We start from the raw sequence: 17,144 nt of genomic DNA, 5'->3' as shown, positions 1-17,144 counted from the left end.
AAGTGCACACGCCTTCTGCAAACTGCTTTCTCTGGTATTATCCCTTTTATATATTTAGAACAATATTTGAAATATAGAAAAGATACAGGTAAGTCATTCAGTTTTTAATACATTCAATGCTCCCAAAGGACATCATTGCAGAGATTTTTATGTTACATCACTGAAGCAAATGTCTCAAGACTGAAGGTTATGATTTTATCCATAATAGCATGAGGTTGCAGGGTGCACTAGAAATTTGCACAGGTTTATTCACTGCGGTTCTTTAGTTACAGATATTTGTGACACCTTAAGTACCCACTGGGATACAATAATAAAACAAAATATGCAGCATCCTAAATCAATGGGGGAGGGTCACATTGTATTATCTTCTTAGCACCATAAACAGCTATAGAGAAAATTATCCCCTAAACTTACAATGAAACAATAATATACCTTATCACGATAGACAAGATTTCATATGCACTGCTGCTGCACTGACATCCCCCAAATTCTGCCCCTTTAGTGTAATATTAATTATTCCATCTCATAACATGCCGAAAAGTCTCAACCAAAGTCTCAATGGTAATTACAGTTTGAATTGATGTGGTTCCAACATATCACAAATTTGACATTAGTCAGTTGTCCAAGACTGAATGTGTTCTTACACCTCCATTTGTTTCCACATCAGTGCAATTATATAAATGTCTACTCAGAAGGCAGCCCAAATTAGGATTAATTTGACTTAATGTCAACTAAATTGCAGCCTCATGGTGGTAATCCAATGTGTTAGTTCTGTTAGCACAACTTCTGGCTGTACAACGGAACTTCCTCTTCCTGTGCACCTCATGTTCTGGGAGATCCCCAGCCCTCCAAAGCATATATTGGCAGGAAAGGAGAGGGAAGGGAAGTTCTATTATGCAGCCGGAAGTGCTTGTGCTACTTTGTTGGACACTACTCAACAAGCAGCTAAACAGTTTTGTGACTTTTTAAATTCTGAAAATGAGCTTTTCATTCTCATAGCTGCATCAATGCTGTTTGTCTCATACAAATGATAAGTCCCGCAATACCAATGTATCAGAAACATTGTGCTATTATTAGGCTTACAAAAATTAACAGTTCAAGAATGGTTATGATTAACCGACTTTTTTTAATTACCTTAACTCCTTGAATGAGGCCATTCATTAAAAATGTATGCTGAGGAAATGTTTCACGTAAGACCTAAAGAGAAGAAATTGTTATTCAAAGTAACCTTCCATTAAAGAAAATATATTAAACTACTGTAAAACAAATACTTAGCCATTACTAACCCATCTAGAGTACCATGACTTCCGTTTCAGAACTCATCACATTCAAATATATTTCAGTCTTCCTCATCTTATCCAAAGCCATACAGCAGCGTAGTTTTAACAGCTGCCAAACCTGGCTTTTAGTATTTTTAACAGATCTGTCACTCCCCCAGTCAATAAGCACACAAGGGAGCTATATGGATTTTTTTCGCCCCACATTCCCCTTCTCTAGAAACAGAACTGTCATGATACCATGATGAACACAGTGTTAACAAGCAGCTGGCTCTCATTAAAAAAATTAAGAATAAGTTAATCAACAGAACCTAGAAGCTGTTTATGTGTTTTTTAAAAGTTGAGATGTGTCTGCATGTTCAGGCTTTAACACACTACCTCAGTTATACTTCCAACTATTTAAATCTACTAAAAACAATTGGGGAGGGGGCCCGGCAGTATTCATATTATGGTATATGTGTTTAACTACTTTGAGCACTACACCTCTAAACATCACAGTGCAGGATCTAAAACATCAAACTGCACCCAGCATGCTTCTATTCTGACAATAGTTCTGCATACCATCTGATAAAATTCTAACACCCAGCTGACAGTTCAAAAGAAACCAATATCCAAATAGGAAATCTGAATGTACAGCAAGTTATTTGAGGTTCTCTTAGCCTCAATTGTGAACACATCACACCTGTACTTCAAATATTACAATTTAACAGCAAACAAGCATCTGAGTCAAAGTGCCTAGAAAGCAAAAATATACTAAGCTAAAGCAATGGCAAAACGTATGTACTGTTGCCTTTTTTTAAAAAAGTTCTATTCAATGGCACATTTAGGTTGCAATGTTCCACATGTATACCTGAGAGTAAGTACCACTGAACTCAATGAGGTCTAATTTTGAGTAGGAATTCTATTCATTTCTCCATTATATTTATATGATTGTACTATAGCAAATGTTTCTTAAGCTTAGGAGGTTGCAAGTCGCTTTCTATTGTACCAGAAGTTGCACATAACTGACATAACAACATTGCACATATATGCCCATATGGAGATGCTAAGTTCAAGACTTGCAAGGTCTGGACTGGAACAGCCAAGATGTCTTCCAATTTAGCAAGAATTCAAGAAGTATGAAAATCAGGATTTGTGTGTATGTGTGTCTATATATATATATATATATATATATATATGCATGAGCTCTAGGGAAGGGTAGGGAACTCCTGGCCTGCAGGCCAATCTGATCAGTGGGAGGAAGGGAGGCAGGGCTATTATTATTATTATTAGCATTTATATACCGCCCTATACCCAGAGGTCTCATGGGGACTCCCACCTGCTTACAGGAGAAGAACAAAGCACCATTTCAAACAGCCTCCCCTCCCCGTAAGTAGTGGGACGTTGCTTCAAATGGCACCTTGCAATTTTTAGACAGTCCCTGTGTTCCTATCAGAAGCAAAGAGGCTGCCCTAAAAGCACTTGGCATACAGTGGTGCCTCACAAGACGAAATTAATTCGTTCCGCAAGTTTTTTCTTCTTGCGAGTTTTTCGTCTTGCGAAGCACGGTTTCCCATAGAATGCATTGAAAATCAATCAATGCGTTCCAATGGAAACCGCCTTCAGACCAGGTCCGGGGAGAAGTCTCCGCTGTCCCGGGGGTTTTTAAAATGCTGGCGGGAGGCAGCGCAGCGTTCGCTGCCGCCCGCCAGCATTTTCAGATCGCCCCGGGACAGCGGAGAAGTCTCCGCTGTCCTGGGGGCTTTTAAAATGCTGGCAGGCGGCAGCGAAGCGTTCGCTGCCGCCCGCCAGCATTTTCAGATCGCAGCCATCCAACGGCTGCTGGTGGGGCGGAGAGACCTCCTCCCGCCGCCAGCTTTCGGAGCAGCCTTCCGAAGGCTGGCGGCGGGAGGAGGTCTCTCCGCCCCCCCGCCTGCCTTCAGAGCAGCCTTCCGAAGGCTGGTGGTGGGAGGAGGTCTCTCCGCCCCGCCGCCAGCCTTCGGAGCAGCCTTCCGAAGGCTGGTGGCGGGAGGAGGTCTCTCCGCCCCGCCGCCAGCCTTCGGAGCAGCCGAAGACGCGCTGCGCTTCCCCGCTGTCCCGGAGATTTCCCTATGGGCTTTTGTCTTGCGAAGGAAGCCCATAGGGAAATTCGTTTTGCGAAGCGCCTCCAAAACGGAAAACCCTTTCGTCTTGCGGGTTTTTCGTCTTGCGAGGCGTTCGTCTTGCGGGGCACCACTGTAGTTGCTTTTTTCATGCATGGTGTGCCTGCAATACACTGCAAAAAAAGGGGGGGTTAACAACTTCTCTTCCATCAAGGGCCAGGAATTTAAGCTCAGAGGCCTTTGCAAGTCTCCCCGCTTTTGTATGATCTGACTTCAGAGGCCCTGCCCACCTGACAAATTTGGTACATGAGACAGATCCTGATTAAGGATCTGGTCCGTGAAGCCAAAAAGGTCCCCTACCCCTGCTCTAGATCAATTAAACAAAAACAGAAGATAGTGTACACTTCTGAAATATGCTTGCTAGATTCATATTTAAAACACGAAGAATGCAATTCATTTTTTCCACAAGAAAGAGGTACAATTGGTGTTTGAGATTAAAATGGTTGTGCCCAGTGAAGTAGAAAGGTGCAGCACTGTACTAGGGATCTGGCATGGCAAGGGAGCCTGCCAATCTTTTAGCATTCGACCTAATTGCCATCAGCAAATTTAGCAAAATGTGCATTGGGCTCTATTTTAAAGACAATGCTTTATTGATTTTCACTGTGAATAGCTAATTTAATCCCCTGAAAAGTGGAAGCCTGAAAAGGGTGGGTCAAAAAGAGCACCGGGCAACACTGTTCAAGCCATATATATTGTAGTTCAAGCTCATTGATGAATTTTACTCTGCTACTTGAGTGGGGAGGCAACTCAAAACGTTCCCTACATTCTTGCCAATCATATCAATTTACTACTGATTTGCTATATTTATGCAACATGTTCCTGCACTCAAGGTGGTTCATAATTTAAAATGATGGCTTACAAATTAATCAATAAAAGGCAAAAGACAGGAAAGAGAAACTAAGCAGATTTCGATAACAGCTCTTACATAATGACTAAATCATGAGTAGGCAAACAGCTTCTAGGCTTTTGCAGATACTGATATATACATACAGTCGTACCTCGTTTTGCAGCCCCGGCCGCTAGTCGAAAAAGACGCAGGGCAAAGTGCCACATCTGCGCACAGAGCAGTTTGTGCTTCTGCGCATAGTGTGATTTAGTGCTTCTGCGCATGCGGGAGCACCAAACCCGTACGTAACCCGTTCCAGTATTTCTGGATTTGCCACGGATTTTTGCCGGAATGGATGCTAGACGAGGCGGACGTTCCAGAGGTATTACTGTACAAATATGAAGTATCTCCATTGCTCTAAATAAGTTCAGCAATTCAAAACGTAACACTGAACAAGTAATTGTTAGTAATTAACTAACAGACAGACACTACCAACTGCAGACTCACAGAATGACACATTAATGACAGATATTGTCATGGCACTGGGCTGTTACCAAAGAAACTGGCTTGGTTAACCTTGCACCTGTGATTAGCTCATCCATGGGGCGATTTACACTCATGAAGGAAATGAAACCCTTATGGTGTCCAGTTACCCCAACACAGATGTTGCTGAACCTAAACTCCCAGTAGCCCCAGCCAGCATAGTCAACAGCCACGGATGGTGGAAGTTCTAGTTCACCAACATCTGCAGGGCCACACATTAGCCACCTTTAGCCTGTGCCAACTTAATGGAGAGGGCCTGCTGGTGCAATGGCAGCTGAAGGAGGCAGCTATGGAAGAAGATGAGCAGGACTCTAACCTCCAAGTATAGTACCAGAAATTAGAAATAAAAACCATTGTTTAATGTAGACCATTATTATTGCAGGCAAACACATATAATTCTGAAGGTACTTTTAATACTACACAGCTCTGAGCAATAACACCCAGGTTAGGAAACTTACTGTGAGCATGGGAGTTGTAAGCAGTCCCCAAGCAAAGAATTCCAGGAAGATGACAATAACTGCATGGTACACACTTGGTCGACCAATACCTTGCTGTTAAAGGGGAAAAAATGTGATATTAATACAGCACAACTCTTAGAAACTTGCTTCTGACAACATTTTAAATAGTACAAGGCATTCTATTTTAATTTAAACATATGGCCAGTGGGGGTTTTGTCAAATCAATTGGAGTTAAGAGCTCGCATTAAACTAGAATACTGCTGTGGGGTACATGCCAATTAATGAAGCAGTAGTACATCAATTCTATGTTTCTCTTGAAATTATTTCTAATTAAGCCTATCCTGTGAGTTCAAGGCAGGTTAACAATTTTTAAACATGGGTTAGACAAATCCTTAAAAGATATAAAAGCTTACTTACTAAACTAGGGTATTAAAATCCAAATGAAATAAAAGCTGTGTACTGTCTGAAAATGGCCAGAATGACAAATCCACAGGGAAAGAGGAAGAACGTGAAAAGAAAGGGTTTCCGTTTTGCAGAGGGTTTGCTCCCACACATAACGATACCCTGTCTGTGTAAACTGGGAGATTATTTTAAAATATTCAGGCTGTAATACTTGACACACTTACTAGAGTTCCACTGAACTGTTCCCTTCATCCCAGAGTATGCCGTTTAATCAAGTGAGTTATTAATTTAACCGGGAGCTAGAGTGCTGAAGGAGGTAAAAGTGGTAAACAAGGAGCATGGAGACTCAGGTTTAAATCCCCATCTGCCATGAACATCACCAGGTGACCCCAGAGTCCCTTGACCTACCCAACCTCACAGTGTATTGCAGTAATAAAATGGAGAGGCTGGGCGGGGGGGGGGGAGAGAGGGCCTGTTTGAAATCTTGGGAGAAAAGGTGGACTATATATGTAACAAGTAACAGAAAATAAATTAACGGATACTTGTACATTTACTATGTACAACTCTACTCTTCGAAATAGCACCAACTAAAGTTTTTCCCCTAATCACCTATGAAAATAGGAATATAGATTTTCCTATGAACTTCAACAGTTCAACAGTTTCCACAATGTTTCCTTTCATTTGTGACGTTTCCTGCTACTCAACAATATTAAATGGAATTGTTTTAATAATCCCCTGCGAGTACACAGAATCCTGGAGTCAGCAAAAATGACAAAATGCTATGCTGTGGGCTTACCAACCACCTATATGGTTTCTTTTTACAAAATTAAATGGTTCAGCTTATATAACTCATTAAAACTTATGCCATTAGGAGATTTTTTTTGTATGTGTGCCAATGGCAGACATTTTTATGTGCAATTGTTCAATCAATTCAATTAACTAAGCTTTCAGTTTATTTAAGCTGGTACTGAAACACCAGAGTGGTGACAGAAAAAGAAATTTCTGCCAATTACAGTGGTACCTCGGGTTAAGAACTTAATTCATTCTGGAGGTCTGTTCTTAACCTGAAACTGTTCTTAACCTGAAGCACCACTGTAGCTAATGGGGCCTCCCACTGCCGCCGTGTGATTTCTGTTCTCATCCTGAAGCAAAGTTCTTAACCCGGGGTACTATTTCTAGGTTAGCGGAGTCTGTAACCTGAGGCGTATGTAACCTGAAGTACCACTGTATAAAGGAAACAAATTCCTTTCTACTAACACTTCCTTGTCCCTTTCACTCCCCTTTCCCCCATACATTTTGCTCAAATCCCCCCTCCTAATACTGAATGGTGAAAAAGAAATGCACCCAAGACTAGAACATGATATACTATCTCTAAATAGTCAGTCAAAAGAAGTTTCTGCCAAAAGATGACAAATCCCTTTCGTCTCTAAAATCAAGCCTTATGAGGAATGGTTGAAGGATCTGGGAAAGTTTAACCTGGAAAAGAAGAGACTGAGAGGAGATATGATAGCCATCTTCAAATACAGTGGTGCCTCGCAAGACGAAAAATGCGCAAGACGAAAGGGTTTTTCGGTTTTTGCGTTGCTTCGCAAGACGATTTCCCCTATGGGCTTGCTTCGCAAGACGAAAATGTCTTGCGAGTTTGTTCGCTTTTTTCTTAAAGCCGCTTGAAGAGGCGCAGTTGCGACGGACCGTGCTTCGCAAGACGAAAAACATCGCAAGATGAAAAGACTCGCGGAACGAATTAATTTCGTCTTGAGAGGCACCACTGTATCTTAAGGGCTGCCACATGTAAGAGGGAACATGCTTGTTTTCTCCTGCTCTAGAGGGTAGGACTTGAACCAATGGCTTCAAGTTACAAGAAAGGAAATTCTGATTAAACATCTAGAAAAATTTTTGACAGTAAGAGCTGTTCAGCAGTGGAACGGTCTCCCACAAGAGGTGGTGGACTCTCCGTCCTTGGAGGTTTTAAAGCGGATGTTGGATGGCCATCTGTCTTGGATGCTATAGCTGAGATTCCTGCACTGCAGGAGTTGGGACTAGCTGAACCTTGAGTACCTTCCAACTCTAAGATTCTATGAATTCTATATAGAAAGTGGATGGGAGAGAAGAAAAGCTGGCTGACGTTTGTCTTGCTGGTTTCTTTTCAATTAACCTGTCACACTCCCTATATCACTTAAAAATAGTCATTAGAGACTGCTAGCTAAGAAATAAGAACTCTATAGTTAGATTTCACATGGCCATTCATTGGCAGGATGAGATTTTGCACTTTGTGCCTCTGATGGATATAAGATGCAAATAGAAGGTTGTGATCTAATGTCAGACATTTTTTATACCAGTGGGGACAGACTGCTCTAGAATACTTATTAGTGTAACCAAGAAAAACTATTTTTTTACCAGTTTGCCTGAAACATAGAAGTTGTATGTTCCTCACCTACTAGTTTATTTCCCCATGCAATTCCACACTTTCTACTGATTGTCTTTTTTATTACATTGAAAAGCAACACCAAAATATTTAAGAAAAACTACTCTGGACCTTCTTTCCAATGTTAATAAACACTCTGGAGCTCAATCCTTTGTTGTCCCAAGCTCGTAGCTCATTTGTGCTTATGGATAACATTTTCTTACCAGAATCTGGGTGAATGAAACAATGTTGTAACAACAGGTGTGCTGAATACTTTGTAACAGAACAAAATCTTGCCTGTCCCTTAATTATGCTAGCCAGTGCTCAAGAGGGCCACTGGTCCACAAAATCCTGCCCTAAAACTCCTATTGAAGAACACAAGAGAAGCATTCCCCTAGGATGTTTAAAAAATATTGCCTAGAGGTTTTCACCCTGAATTTGAGGGCAGAAAATTTGACTGCCACTGTCTAAAATACATAAAACAAGATTTGCACAACTGTTTTACTAGAAAAATCACAAACTGGTTTAATCTATATACTTGGGAACCCTGTGTACCTAAATTACTTTGCAAGTAACCATTCTGGCCAAGGAACAATTCATTCTACATGAGCAGGTTGCAAGACTCAAACAGGGAACCTGGTACAGCTTTAAAGGGCTGTGAGATACCCTGTACGACTTATTTCACTCCAATAAACCATGTCCAAAGTACACCCACTGTAACTGAAATATTAAACCAGTTGTACTGATTTGGCTGCTGTCACAAACCTTACTTGAACATGGTGAGTGATGGGAAATATTTATGTACTGCCATACAGGATGTGGTGGAATATGGTGTGTTTACAGCTAGAGGCAGCCCCATCACACAGATGATCACCATGACTGGGTTAGCTTGCTGTCACTGAGGCAAGTCTGGTCCTGGGTTAATCAACAGCTTGTACAGCAAGTGCAACTTCCTCTTCTTCAACTTTTGAGTATGTTGTGTTTGTCTGTAGCCCATTTAATGAGTTTGGTGAAAAATGTATCCCTATTATACAACGTTAAGTCTGCATGCATAGATCTGATCAAAGTCACTTGCATGAATACTATGTGACAAAAGGGCCCCAATTGCTACAAGTTTTCCCATAAGTAAGGAAGACTAACTAATGCTAATTCTATACAGTGGTACCTCTGGTTACGAATGGAATCCGTTCTGGAGGTCCATTCGTAATTGGAAGCCGCTCATAACATGAGGCGTTGTTGGCAAAAGCGCATCTCTGGCACGCAATTTCCACTCACATCCCAGGGCAAAGTTCTCAACCGGGAACGGCTACTTCCGGGTTACTGGAGCTTGTAACCCGCAGCGTGTGCAACCAGAGGTACCACTGTAATGGCTTTACCAGTAAAGATAAACTGCTTAGATACTAAGTTTGAGCAGCTGAATCAATAGTTCTGTGGGTTACTGAACGGCTTTTATTGCAACATATTGCTCTTTCTGAACTTAAGCTTCTAGATGTCTTTTCAAAAAACCGTATGTAACACATTACTAATAAATTGCAAAAAGCAACTAATAAACTGAATACATCATCATAAATCACCAGAGCCTGCTATGAGATATGCACAGCACTAGAATGAAGACATGCCAAATCTTTGTGCCAAGGCTTGCAGTATATCCAAACACAAGCATCATGTCACACTGCATATAAGAGGTTAGGCACACACTATTTTTGTGCACTCTACACTACACAACTGATACTTGAATTAGCTCCAGCAGGCAGGTCATTCAATGTTTACTAGCAATGTGTGCAGGGAGACAGCTCAACTCCTACATTTCAAATGAATTTTTGCATGCCCACTCCTAGATAACGTCAATGTGTTATCTTTGGAAGATACGAACAGCATCTAGCGTATAACTGAGAACACAAAATATGTTAGGCACATTTTGCATTCTCTAATTTTTTAAAAGCGCCATTGCTCAAATAAATAAATGAAAAAATTACAGATTGGACAAACTGTGAAAGAGTAGAAGACTCTAGCATAATTTGCAAGCTGTAGCAGTGGATTGTCCATGGGCTGAGACTTAAAGGGAGTAATCCAGCTGGCTCCAATGCATAGCATTTTTAAAGCAGCAAATAGTACAATGAATCATATAAGAGTTGCAAAAACTGAAAAAAGGCCTTTTCTCACACCAGCCTGAAAGACTTCAGCAGGTAGCCAACCCCTACAGTGTAAACACAAGAACTCACTTAGCCTGTATCAAGGGTGAGGCCTGGAGAGCCCAAGCCAAGCACACATTGAAAGAAAGAAAGAAAAACACCATGCAGAGATCAACAATATTTTATAGCACAAAAAGGAGCATTAAGGAGTCTTGTGGTATGAGTTTTCAAGGGGAAATGATATATAACGAAATGAAAAAGATGTTTAAAATAATGTTGGGGGGATGGGGACCAGAAGCTTTTATTTTGGAAATTATAGGGACAGAACTAGCTAAACTGTATAGAAACCTATTCATATACAGTATGCAACTACCAGTGGCAAGAATGTTACTCGCCACCAAAGTGGAAAGAAGCAGAAGTCATAGTAAAGGAATAATGGGTACAAAAACTTGTGCAATATGCAAAAATGGGAGAAACTTACTGGATGACAATTACAAGATGACAATTGTTATTTTTTTTGCAAAAGAATGGAAATGATTTGTTCAATATTTACAGATAAATTGTAAACAAATAAGAAGATTGGCAGGATTATTGTAATAACCTGCAGTTTCATAAGAGTATATATTTAAAGTATAGGAATAAATGAGCAAATTAAGTTAATTTGGATATGCAGAAGATATTAAAAATAAATTTAAGGAACTGCAGAAAGAGTGGGAAGGAAGTCAATTTTTGAAATGTTAAAGTGATTGTAAAATTAGTGAAATGTATAAACCTGAAAGGTTTTTGGGGGTTTTTTGCGTCCCTTGCATCCAAGCCGGGGAAACCCTTTTAAAATGTGACTCTTTGGGGGGGGGGGGTTATTGAGGTTTTTTATTTTTACTTTATATATTGTGATCTTTTCTGTGAACTGCCCTGAGACATCTGGGTATAGGGCAGCATATAAATTCAATAAACAAAAATAATAAACCATTTTCAAAGAGGTTCAGTCAAAGTGAGCCTTAAGAAAGAACATGGGAGTGACAGGGAGAAGTCAAATCAGGGGGTCTGAAGGAAGAAAATGAGTGAAGAAGGGAGTGGGGATGAAAGTGGGCTGAGCCTACCCCCAACATATAATGGCTTTTGAATTACAAGAAATGTGGCTCTTTTGGGGGGGAGAGGGTGTTATTGGGTTACTGATTTTATTTTGAGTTTATATATTGTGATCTTTTCTGTGAACCGCCCTGAGACCTCTGGGTATTGGGCGGTATATAAATTCAATCAATCAATCAATCAATCAATCAAAACAACTCCCCCGTGTTTCCCTAATAATAATAATAATGACTCCTATTAATAATAACTCCCCCGTGTTTCCCGAATAATAATAACTCCTACTAATAATAATAACTCCCCCATGTTTCCCCAATAATAAAAATAACAACTCCCCCATGTTTCCCTAATAATAAAAACAACAACAACTCCCCGTGTTTTTCTGGCCCGACCTTTACCACAGAGCCCACCGAGGCCCAACAGATCGGGGAGCAAAAAAAACCCACAAATGCGGACGAGCGAGGAGGCGGCCACCCGACCTCCACCCCGCCGACTGCGAAGGAAGATGCCCGGAGCCTCTCCCGGCGCCTAACGGGCCCGCAGCGCGCCCGCTTCCCGGGACCGGGACCCCCGAGGCGTCCTCCTGGGAGGGCGAAGAGGCGCGAAGGGGAGGAAAGGGGCCCTGTTCCCCGGGACACTCACCGCGGCGGCGCCTCCGCCCGGCTTGAGGCCGATCCTCCTCACCAGCATGATGCGGCTGCCCCACTGCTTCCCTCCGCCGGCTCCGGCCGCCGCCGCCGCCGCCGCTTCTCCGTCCACCACGGCCGCCACAGTCAAGGCCACCACCTCCGCTTCCCGGGCCGGAGGAGGAGGAGGCGGCGGCGGCTCCGGCTCGGGGCTCATTCCGCTCCCATCTTGCCGCCCCGGAGGAGGCGGCGGCGGAGGCGGCGAGGCAGGGGCTCCGGGAGGCCTCCCGCCGGCTCCCTCATCTGCTGCCACCGTCGCGAGGGGCCAGGCAGGGAGGGACGGAAGCCGGGAGGGACGGAATGCGCGCCGGGAAATAGCCTCGAGCCGACGCTGCCGCTTTCCGTCTTCGCTCCGCCTCGCTACTCCCCTCACAGAACCCTCCCCACGTGATCCGGCCTCCCTCCCTCCTCGCAGGGACTTCCCACCGGAAACTGCGTCACATACGGAGGCGGGGCATATGGTGGGTGGGCGGGGCACCTGCGCTACATTGCCTTTACGCACTTTCTGGTGCAGTTCCCACCGCCGTTCGAGCGTCCGGGATCACGTGACTCGGAGCGGGCGTTAGGGCCGTTGCTATGGTTTCCTTCCTTCGAAGGGGATGCTCGTGGCGGGGGATGGAAGGCCTTAAATTACCAGGGCCTTTGCTTCGGAATATTTTTATCTATTTTTAAAATCCATTTTTATCCGGGTTTTGTTTGTTTTTTTAAGCCAAGAAAGGCCTTCCATTTCTTGTACCCTTTTTCTTTCAATAGGCCCAAGAACCCAGTGCTGGAGTTTAATAATTTGTTAAAATTGCTGATTGTAATATTCCTATCTTCGCTAGCGGTATTTGTGAAAAAAGGAGCACCGATATTAAGTTATGCATTGCATTTGAAAAGGAACCCAGAGATGGAAAGAAGATAAAATCCCGGCCCAAGAAGAATGGCAGATGGAAGTTGAGGGATTATGCCGAAATGGCTAAAATGACCGGAAGAATCAGAAATTGGGAAGATTTTAATAAGGAATGGGGGGGGGATTACAGTGGTTTTTAAGATAAATTACAGTGATACCTTGGGTTATATACACTTCAGGTTACATACTCTGCTAACCCAGAAATAGTGCTTCAGGTTAAGAACTTTGCTTCAGGATGAGAACAGAAATCGTGCTCCTGCGGCGCAGTGGCAGCAGGAGGCCCCATTAGCTAAAGTGGTGCTTCAGGTTAAGAACAGTTTCAGGTTAAGAACAGACCTCCAGAACGAATTAAGTACTTAACCCGAGGTACCACTGTATAAACGAAACTAAAATTGTTAGTAGGATTGGAGTAACACTTGTAGTATAATGGTGAATTTTGGACATAATGGAGATGTAAAAGATTTGGATTATCATAAAAGATGCAGGAGGAAATGATTAACAATAGGACCTACAAAGGAGAGGAGGGAAGTCCAGGAGATTCTTTGGCATCTTGGCTTTTATGTTGTATGTTGGATATATTGGTTGTAAAACTTTAATCTGAAAAACCAAATAAATAAATTTATAAATGAAAATGAAAAGGATCAACTGTCTTCCTGGAAACATCGAATCTGGAGTCCAGAGACGTTCTGAAACCTAAGCCTCTGCCGACTCAGAAAGCGGGAGAATAGATAAAAAGAATGGCATTGTGTAGTTAACACGCAAAAGGTTTTCATGTGACTGTCATCTTCCAAGGTCAACAAAGGTCAAGAGCTAGGGCAACAAGGTTCTCGTGGAGAGATGGACCCATTGAGTCTGTCCCATGATTGAAAATGAGAATTCTGGATCTGAATGGTCACATTTTGGAAACCTAGTAACTTGACTGAGGGTGCAATGCATAACACATGCAAGTCCTGCTCTCTGCCCTCTCATCATTAAGATTCTGTGGATTTTGTTATTTAATAGGCAAATGTTTAGATTTCAATATAATTTGATGAAGCTTTCTTAATTTCTAAGAATAGTAATGATTCTTGGGACAGGGTATATGAAGTCAGAGACAATTCTTATGATCATATATTGTTAGCATCAGATTCTTCATCCTATCAAGTCCCTATAACAATTTCTCATTAGAAAAAAAGAAAATCAATTAAAAAAAATTAAAAGTCCCTATAATAATTTTACTGTATTTCTTTTCTTTCAGAGTCTAACTTCCTCATACACAAAAACAATTTATGCTGGTGATGAGACTCAATCTTGTCATTCAAAAAGATTCAGTATTAAATCATTCAGTGTGAAATCTTTAAAAAGCATAATGAAGTCAGATGCAACAGGGCCTTTGACAAAAGCAGAACCAAAATCTTCCGCTGGGACATTGGATAGTGACTCACAAGAACAGGTTGAAAGAAAAACAGATTTGATGCCCATGCAAGAGCTAAGCACACCAGAAACATCATTTAAAAGTGAAAGTGGGTTGATAAAACATCCAGAATACATTTCCTACAAAAAAGAAGATGTGTTGGCTTTTCGAAACACATATGAGGCTGATGATGAAGAGAAATTTGTAAGTGAAATTGATTTGAGGCCAAAAAAGGAACTAACTATGTCAGATGCAGAAACTTTTGAATCTACAAAACAGTCAGAATGCATTCCCCATAAGAAGAAGAAGAAGAAGAGTTTGGATTTGATAATCCCGCTTTATCACTACCCGAAGGAGTCTCAAAGCAGCTAACAATCTGCTTTCCCCTTCCTTCCCCACAACAAACACTCTGTGAGGTGAGTGGGGCTGAGAGACTTCAGAGAAGTGTGACTGGCCCAAGGTCACCCAGCAGCTGCATGTGGAGGAGTGGAGATGCGAAGCCGGTTCACCAGATTACGAGTCTACTGCTCTTAACCACTACACCACAGTGGCTCTTAAAAAGAGAAGATGTAGTGGCTTTTGTCAATGAATATGATGGTGAAGAAGAAGAAGAGAAACCTGATACCACAAAAGAGTTGAAGCCAAAGCTGAAATGGGTGCTGCCCATGTCAGATGCAGAAATGTAAGGAGAGCGCAAAGTGGCTTTTGCAGATGACCATTATGATGACGAACATGTGCACTTTGGTAGTGTAACTCACTTGAGGCCAGTGCAGGTGCTAACCAGATCAGATGCAGAAACTCCAGAATCTACAAAACCAGCCGAGCGTAGTGTGGCTTTCGCAGATGACCAACCTGAAGATAAAGGAGAGCATCTTGAGGGCAGAGCTGATATGAGGCCAGTGCAGGAGATACCAGTATCAGATACGGAAACTTTGGGATCATTCAAACAAGCAGAGCGCAGAGTGGCTTTTGCAGATGACTATGATGATGCGGAGGGGACGCGGGTGGCGCTGTGGGTAAAAGCCTCAGCGCCTAGGACTTGCCGATCGCATGGTCGGCGGTTCGAATCCCCGCGGCGGGGTGAGCTCTCGTCGCTCGGTCCCAGCGCCTGCCAACCTAGCAGTTCGAAAGCACCCCCGGGTGCAAGTAGATAAATAGGGACCGCTTACTGGCGGGAAGGTAAATGGCATTTCCGTGTGCTGCTCTGGTGCTGGTTCGCCAGAGCAGCTTCGTCACGCTGGCCATGTGACCCGGAAGTGTCTTCGGACAGCGCAGGCTCCCGGCCTCTAGAGTAAGATGAGCACACAACCCTAGAGTCTGTCAAGACTAGACCGTACGGGCAGGGGTACCTTTACCTTTAATGATGCTGCTGAAGGTGTACATACTGGGAGCTTAGCTGACTTGAGGCCAAGGCAAGTGCTATCCATATCGGATGCAGAAACTTTGGGATCTTTCAGACCAACAGAGCACAGAGTGTCTTTTGCAGATGACCAACCTGAGGGTAAAGGAGAGCATCGTGAGAGCAGAGCTGATGGGAGGCCAGTGCAGCTGCTAACCGATGCCAAGAGTTCAGGACCTACAAATCCGACAGCATACCCTCCCCTCCCAGTAATGGCTAATGATTAAGGATAATGTGAGAGGTAGTTGTTTATTCCTCCCTGTGGCTTTTGTATGGAGCCCCCGGGTCGTCTCATGGACTATTGACCCATACACCACTAATCCGCTACCACCAACCAGGTCCTCCCCAGTAAAATCACTTCAGCCTCAGTCAGGTTCTCAATTAATAGAGAAGACTGTATTTTATTTCAGTCACAAACTTTTATGGCATTCCAAACATTGTTACTCTTTACTTTCTTAGTCTTATTTTCCTCTGTCTATCTCTTCTACCTCCCCTCACGCAAGAACCCACTGCCCTAACTGTCTCTCTATTACCAACTGCCTACCAACTGCTTCTCCAACTGCCTCTCCCAACCAGCCAACCCACTAAAACCAACCAACTACCCACCAACAACAACTAATTCAATCAGAACGTAAGGAAATAAAGATTTCCACTTCTCTTGTGTTCTACCAGTACTTGTGATGTTATTTACACTGCACATCTGAAATAGTGGGGTCTCATTTCTTTAATAAGCATCATTTTTTTTAAAAAAAAAGACAACAATTTTTATTGGTTTTTATCCAGCAGTACATCAAATGGTGGTGGTTCTGTCCATTGACTTTAGACATAAGCTTACACATTAAATGTTCAAACATATAACTTAATGTAACTTCTCCCCTGAGAAGATTGAGCAGTTGATTTTCGTTAAATAAAGAGGTCCACTTTTTTAAAAAAACAACAACAACAACAACAACTAATTCAAACCTTGGCTAAGCACTTTTATACACAGGTAGGCTCTGCCTCTGGCTTTCCTATTGGTCTATATTTTTAACCCTATCTTTCCCACCTGTTCAAACATTTTCTAAATGAATGGGCAAACGCCACACTCCCTTAAATATATAATCTGCATTTAACAACAAAGAGCCCTACTGTATCAGGCCACAAGCCTGTTGGGTCCAGGATCCTGTTCCCACAGTGGCCAATGAGATACCTATGGGAAATAGGCTGAATGAAACTACATCCTCCCCCCTTGTGATTCTCAGCAACTGATATTCAGAGGCATACTGCCTCCCAACAGTGAAACTAGAACTCCTTCTTCTTTGGTGATCACTCGCAGCTGAGTAAGATCGTCTTCCATGAACACAGTCTTAACAGTGAGTCTGTAAGTGACTGTGGAGGCCATTTCTGGATCCACATGTCCTTCCACAGCGGGGAATTATGTTTGCAATTATGCAGATTGAAGCCAAATCAGAAGTTAAGCGGTGTTATAACAGAATTGACAACATTCTGAACGACAAGCTTGCCAG

At 42.6% G+C, this 17,144-nt stretch overlaps 1 protein-coding gene across 2 annotated transcripts in view; it reads right to left on the bottom strand.

Moving 5' to 3' along the window:
• The window catches only part of MFSD14B (major facilitator superfamily domain containing 14B), a 35,012-nt gene extending 22,688 nt beyond the window's left edge, over positions 1-12,324 (bottom strand). The window contains exons 1-3 of one of the 2 annotated variants that reach the window (XM_053407621.1): positions 11,912-12,323; positions 5,246-5,338; positions 1,135-1,197 (exon numbers count right to left, since the gene is read on the bottom strand). In XM_053407621.1, coding sequence (XP_053263596.1) covers positions 1,135-1,197; positions 5,246-5,338; positions 11,912-12,112 — 357 coding nt within the window. In that variant the 5' untranslated portion in view covers positions 12,113-12,323. Of the gene's footprint in view, positions 1-1,134; positions 1,198-5,245; positions 5,339-11,911 lie in introns of both variants that reach the window. The other variant, XM_053407622.1, reaches the window with a different exon arrangement.
• Positions 12,325-17,144: the final 4,820 nt, after the last annotated feature.

This window comes from Podarcis raffonei, chromosome 11 (genome assembly GCF_027172205.1).
Source record: "Podarcis raffonei isolate rPodRaf1 chromosome 11, rPodRaf1.pri, whole genome shotgun sequence".
Classification (NCBI taxonomy): domain Eukaryota; kingdom Metazoa; phylum Chordata; class Lepidosauria; order Squamata; family Lacertidae; genus Podarcis; species Podarcis raffonei.
This window is presented reverse-complemented; position numbering and strand designations above follow the sequence as displayed.